Genomic DNA, 6787 nt, shown 5'->3' on the forward strand with positions numbered 1-6787 from the left:
ATTTATTGTAGAGATGAGGTCTCGCTGCCCAGGTGGGTCTCGAACCCGCGGGCTCAGGCAATCCACTCACCTCAGCCTCCCAAAGGTGTGGGATTACAGGCTGAGCCACCGCCCAGGTAATATATTTTATTTTTTAGAGCAGTTTTAGATTTATAGTAAATTAAGCAGAAAGTAAGGAAAGTTCCCATATCTGCCTCTCCCCACCACACAGTTTCTCCTAATATGAACATCTTGCATTCAGGTAGGCACTTGTTACAGTTGATGAATCTACCTTGACACATCATCATCCAAAGCCCCCGATTTATGTTAGGGCTCACTCTTGATGTTGTACGTTCTAGGGGTTTAGACAAAAGACAACGACTTGTATCCATCATTTCTATATCATACAGAGTAGTTTCAGTGCCCTAAAATCCTCTTTGCTCTACCTCTCCATCACTCACCCATCGCTAACCCCTGGTAACCACTGATTGTTTTACTATCTCCATGGTTTTGCCTTATCCTGAATGCATATGGTTGGAGTCATACAGTATATATGTAATCTTTTCCAGCTGAATGCTTTCACTTAGTGACATGAAATGTGTACCCTTCACACCACCTTCTTATTTACCAGTCTGAAGACATTGAATTTATCTGAAGCTTCAAGTCCAGTAACACTCGCCTGCAACCCCAGTTATTTCTTCCTCTGAAGATGTGCCAATGTTTACTTATCCTTGGCCTCCTCCCAGGGCAATGCCCAACACAACGTGTCTCAGCTGTCATCATTCTGAATTCTGTTTACAGTCAGCATCCTCCTTCCCTCCCTCCCTCCCTCTCTCCTTCCTCCCTCCCTTCCTCCCGTCCTTCCTTCCTTCCTTCATCTCGCTCTGTATGGTCAGCTTCATTCTTTTCTTTTCATTTTTTTTTTCATCTTTCTCTGTCACTCAGGCTGGAATGCATTGTCACTATCATGGCTTACCACAGCCTTAACCTCCTGGGTTCAGGAGATCCTTCTGCTTCAGCCTTCTAAGTAGCTGGGCCTAGCATGTGCCATCATGCCTGACTAATTTTTTTTTTTTTTTTTCAGTTGGAGTCTCACTCTGTTGCCCAGACTGGAGCGCAGTGGCCATTCCCGGTCACCGCAGCTTCGACCTGCTGGGCTCCGGCAATCCTTCCACCTCAGCCTTCCAAGTAGCTGGAACTACAGGCGCACGCTACCATGCCTGGCTAATAATTTTTTGATTTATTGTAGATATGAAGTCTCACCAAGATGCCCAGGCGGATCTCGAACCCGCGGGCTCAGGCAGTCTACTCACCTCAGCCTCCCAAAGGTGTGGGATTACAGGCTGAGCCACCGAGCCTGGCTATGCCTGACTAATTTTAAAATTTTTTGTAGAGATGAGGTCTTACTATGTTGCCTGGGCTGGTCTCAAACTGCTGGGCTCGAGCAATCCTTCTACATCAGGATCCCAAGTGCTTGGATTACAGCCATCATTCCCAGCTGACTGTCAGCATCTTTCTTCTCATCTGGCATAGACCTCCTTTCTTGACTGGCCTGCATGGATGGTTTGGCCTTCTCATTTCACACCCCTGATGGAGATGCTGCTATAGGATATTTAATATCCTTTGCCCATTTTTCAGTGTCCAGACACAACCTAGACACATATCAGTCACCCAAAGATTTCTTTCCTGTTTCTGATCCTCTGATGCCCCTTCGTTGGGCCATTGTTTGATTTGAAAAAGTTCTTCCCTCAGGGATTCTGAGATGACACACCAGAGGAACTGCAGAGTCTTGGGATGAGAACAGCATTGTGTTTGAAGGAAAAGAGTCTTTGACAAAAGGGAAACATCCTTCTAGTAATCAAGAGATTGCCAGAGAGTATAGTTAGTTCTTTGCCAAAGAAAGGATCCTTGTCTCCTTGTGGACTTAGAAAGTGAGGCATGGGAACTTGAGCAGAGGCCTTGATTGAATTAGCTATGGTGGCCATACAACCAAATGGGCAGAGTGACAAGTAAAGGGAGAATCTTGGAAGACCTGGACGAGGTTCCAGAGCTGGAAGCCTATAACACTTATTTTTAGAGGCCCAATGTCTTCAACAGGGAGGAGTCTCCATTAGGACAATAACAAGGAAGGCAGTATCAGCGCTATGGGGTACTGACAGTGCTGACACCATACAAGGCTCATGTATCTATTCATTAATGCCTCAAAGTGAACCTTGTAAGGGAAGCATCTTACTTCCGGCTTATGGCAAGGAAAACAAACCTCTGAGAGCTAAGGACCTATCTGAAGTGGCACAGCGTGAAGCCCAGTTGCAATCAGTCAGGCTGACCATGATGCTTCATGGACCACAGTGTTTTCTGGGGAGTACGTTGGATCAATGCTGGAATGCAGGCAGCTTAAAGAAATGGTAGAATTGGGCAGCCCCTTTGGGTCCCCTCGCACTGTGGAACTTTTCTGTCCTCTCAATAAATCCTGCTTTCAGGGGGAAAAAAAATAGAATTGGTGCATTAAGAATATTAAATTGAAGGTAGTGCTCCAATGGCTCACGTCTGTAATCCTAGCACTTTGGGATGCTGAGGCAGGAGGATTACTTGATCCCTGGAGTTCAAGACCATCGTAGACAATGTAGTGAGACCTTGTCTTTCCAAAAAAATAAATAAAATTATTAGCCAGGCATGGTGGTATGCACTTGTAATCTCAACTACTTGGGAAAGAACACCTGAGTCTAGGAGTTTGGGTCTGCAGTGAGCTGTAAGTGTGCCACCACACTTCAGCCTGAGTGACAGAGTGAGACCCTGACCCAGGGGGGAGAAAAAAGAAAGAAAATATTAAGTCAATGTTTGAGATACCATTATAGGATCTAGAACTGAACATAGACTAATTGAAATTTTAGCAAAAAAAACTAGTTAAGATTCTGTAATAGTTTCCTGTGGCTGCTGTGCCTGATTACCAACAGTCTGGTGGCCTAAACAATACAAATGTATTCTCTCATTGTTTTAGAGGCCAGCAGTCCAAAATCAATAACACTGAACTGAAATGAAGGTTTCTCCAGGGCTATGCTCTCTCTGGGAGCTCCAAAGAGACAATCTCTTGCTTACTATTCCATCTCCTGTTGGTTGCAGCATTCCTTGGCTTGTCTCCTTGTGGACTTCATCTTTCCAATCTTCAAATATGTTTTACTATGTCTTCACATCACCTTCTCTGTGGGTATCAAAGCTTCCTTTACTTTCCTCTTACAGGGATACTTATGATTGCATTAGGACACACCCGAATAATCAAGGATAATCTCACTATTTTAAAATCTTAATCACATCCACACGGTTCCTTTTTCCAAAAAAGGTTATATTCACAGAGTCTGGGGATTAGGACATACTTTTTTTTTTCTCAGTATATAAGGGCTTTATACCTGCAGACCTAACTATTTCTGTGGATTTCCCCTTTAATATTCACCAGTCTGCTTTTTTTTTTTTTTTTGAGTTGGAGTCTCACTCTGTTGCCCAGACTGGAGTGCAGTGGCCACTCCCAGCCACCACAGCCTCGATCTGCCGTGCTCCGGTGATCCTTCCGCCTCAGCCTTCCAAATAGCTGGAATTACAGGCACGCACTACCATGCCTGGCTAATTTTTTGACTTTGTTATAGAGATGAGGTCTTGCCTGCCCAGGCGGGTCTCGAACCCGCGGGCTCGGGCAATCCACTCACCTCAGCCTCCCAAAGGCGTGGGTTTACAGGCTGAGCCACCGAGCCTGGCTCCTCCCTGCTTATTTTTATTCCTCTGCTTTCTCTTTGGGAACTAGTCCTTGACCACCTTTGTATTATCTTCATTGGTATTTGCATTTTACCACTGGTTTCCTGTTTGCTGATCCATCCCTTCCTTTCTCATGCTTCATACAGCTTAGAATTTGTAGATTGGAAACAAACCCAGAGACACCTCTTATACTCGGTGGTCTCCTTCATTCCGCCCAACCCTTTCTGATGCTTCTCCAGTAACTCAGGTGTTTTGAATTTCTTTCAGATTGGAAGGCTACATTAGAAAAGAAAAGACTGACTTCCAATAAAGATAACACTGGGGAAGAACCATCCCACCTCATGGAAATGAAACTCTGCATTGAAGAGGAGCACACCTGGTTGGTGTCATTAAGAAAAGTGCAGGATCAGAGGGACCAACTAGGGAAACACCAGGAGAACTCTTTGAGGCAGATGGTACTCACCTCAGAGAGACTGTTTCCTCAAGGGGAACATTGTGAGCTTGAACTTGGACAACGTTATCCTCTGAGTTTAAGCCTCCTACCTCCAACATTACCTACCAGTGTGCATTTCCATAAGTTCTACCCACAAGTAAAAAAGTTGAAACAAAATTCAGTTTTCATTAATCATAAGAAAGACTGGGTTGGTCTGAAGCCCTGTGAAAACCATCAGCGAGCTAGAGCCTTCTGTCAGAGCATTTACTTGAGTAAACTTCCAAACATTGAAACAGGAAATAAAAAGCCTTATGAACACATTGTCAGTGGTGACTCTCTCAGCTGTGGTTCCTCCCTTTGTTTTCATGGCAGAATTTTTTCAGCAGAGAAAAGTGATGGCTATGAGAACTATGGAAACATTTTAAGTTACGGTGTGTGTGTAAGTGAGCACCAGCTGGTAAATTTTGGAGAAAGTCAGTATGAGTGTGACGAATGCAGAGATGCCTGTTCTGAGAGTTCGTGCCTTATACAAATGCAAAGAAATAACTCTGGAGAGGCTATCAGATGTGAGGCAGACTGTGATGCCTTCCCCATGGCCTCATCTTTTTCTGACTGTAACATCACTCAGACTGGAAAGAAGTCAAACGTGTGTAATCAGTGTGGAAAATCTTTCAGCTGTTGTTCTAAACTTGTTGTACACCGGAGAACACACACTGGGGAAAAGCCCTATGAATGTACTCGGTGTGGGAAATCTTTCAGCCAGAGCTATGACCTTGTTGTACATCAGAGGACACACACTGGAGAGAAGCCCTATGAGTGTAACCAGTGTGGGAAATCATTCACCCAGAGCTCCAAACTTATAAGGCATCAGCGAACTCACACGGGAGAAAAACCGTATAATTGTCTTGAATGTGGAAAATCCTTCAGGTGGAACTCTAATCTCATTGTACATCAGAGGATTCATACTGGAGAGAAACCTTATGAGTGTGCACACTGTGGAAAGTGCTTCAGCCAAAGCTCTGACTTCGTTGCACATAAAAGGACTCACACTGGAGAGAAGCCCTATGAATGTAACCAGTGTGGAAAATCCTTTATTCGAAGCACTCAACTTATTAGGCATCTGCGAATTCACACTGGAGAGAAGCCATACAAATGCAGTCAGTGTGATAAAGCTTTCGCTGGGAGCTCTCACCTTGTTGAGCATCAGAGAACTCATACTGGAGAAAAACCTTTTGAATGTAACCAGTGTGGGAAAGCCTTCACTGGGAGCTCTCACCTTCTTTCCCACCAGCGAATTCATTCTGGAGAGAAACCATATGAATGTAATGACTGTGGGAAATCCTTTCGGCAGCGATCTCAGCTTGTTGTGCATCAGCGGACACATACTGGAGAGAAACCCTATGGATGCAGTCATTGTGGGAAGGCTTTCAGCCAGAGGTCTCCACTCATTGTGCATCAGAGGACGCACATTGGAGAGAAGCCTTATCAGTGTAATGTGTGTGTTAAAGCCTTCAGTCAGCGATCTCGACTCATTGAACATCAAAGAACACATACAGGAGAAAAGCCCTACGAATGTATTGACTGTGGAAAAGCCTTTAATGATCGGTCAACCCTTACTAAACATGAGCGAACACACACTGGAGAGAAACCGTATGAATGTAACTATTGTGAGAAGGCCTTTAGTCAGCGGTGTCAACTTACTAGGCATCAGAGAATTCACACTGGAGAGAAACCCTATGAATGCAATGAATGTGGGAAAGCATTCAGTTATAATACATCCCTTATTCAACATGAGAAAGCTCATGGGCAGAAACTCTGAATAATCCAGATGGGAAAGTTTCCTGCCAGACCGTCTTTACTAGAAATCAGATGACCAAAGTGTGACTCTCAGTGTGGGGTCTCTTGACCATGTGCACCCGGATTACCTGGAATTGTCCTGAAACTGTATTACCATGCTCACCCCAGCCTACTGAATCAGAATCTCTGATAGTAAAATCCAGGAATCTGCAGTTCCTAAAAGAAGCACAGTGACTTATTTGCATACTGGAACTGTTGCATTTAGTTGAGAAGCTAGGAATGTGACCACTGATGAAATACTTTCAATCAGAGCCCTTAACAGGAGTTAGGAAATTTAGGGTGGAGCTGTACTCTCCAGATAATCTTTCTAGTCCAAAAAAACAACCCAAGCATAATCAGATATCATGCCCATAACATATTCCTGGAAATGATGGTGGACTGGAAGATATTGGTGTACAGCTCTGAAAATGCAAATCTCAACTCTCACATGAGGCAGTTCATGTTGAGTGATGCAGTGTGAAGCCAGTCCTCCTTGATGTATACCAGCAATTAAGAATGCAGAGGAGCCTGGGACCTGTTCCAGAATGGTTTTAAATTTGTTGCTCAGTTAGTTGTAACCAGAACTGGCAGCATATTAATATGGAAAGTACTTATCAAGTGAAGTGAAAACAGGACACAATATAGTGCGTATACTGAACATTACAACCACATAAAAACATGTACACCTGTGATTGGCTAAATAGGGCAACTCAGCAACGTCTTCACTAAAAGAAAGCAGTGTAGGCCGGGTTCGCTAGCTCAGCCTGTAATCCCAGCACTTCGGGAGGCCGAGGT

General features: G+C 44.2%; 1 protein-coding gene across 1 annotated transcript in view; it reads left to right on the top strand.

Annotated features, from left to right (window-relative positions):
* LOC103259713 (zinc finger protein 544) overlaps positions 1 to 5975 on the top strand; it is an 11886-nt gene extending 5911 nt beyond the window's left edge. Inside the window, exon 5 of the mRNA XM_008057362.2 lies at positions 3991 to 5975. Within this exon, the coding sequence (XP_008055553.1) occupies positions 3991 to 5975 (1985 nt within the window). The remainder of the gene's footprint in view (positions 1 to 3990) is intronic.
* Positions 5976 to 6787: the final 812 nt, after the last annotated feature.

Source organism: Carlito syrichta, unplaced genomic scaffold (assembly GCF_000164805.1).
Source record: "Carlito syrichta isolate Samal-C Ts95f unplaced genomic scaffold, Tarsius_syrichta-2.0.1 Scaffold86768, whole genome shotgun sequence".
Taxonomy (NCBI): domain Eukaryota; kingdom Metazoa; phylum Chordata; class Mammalia; order Primates; family Tarsiidae; genus Carlito; species Carlito syrichta.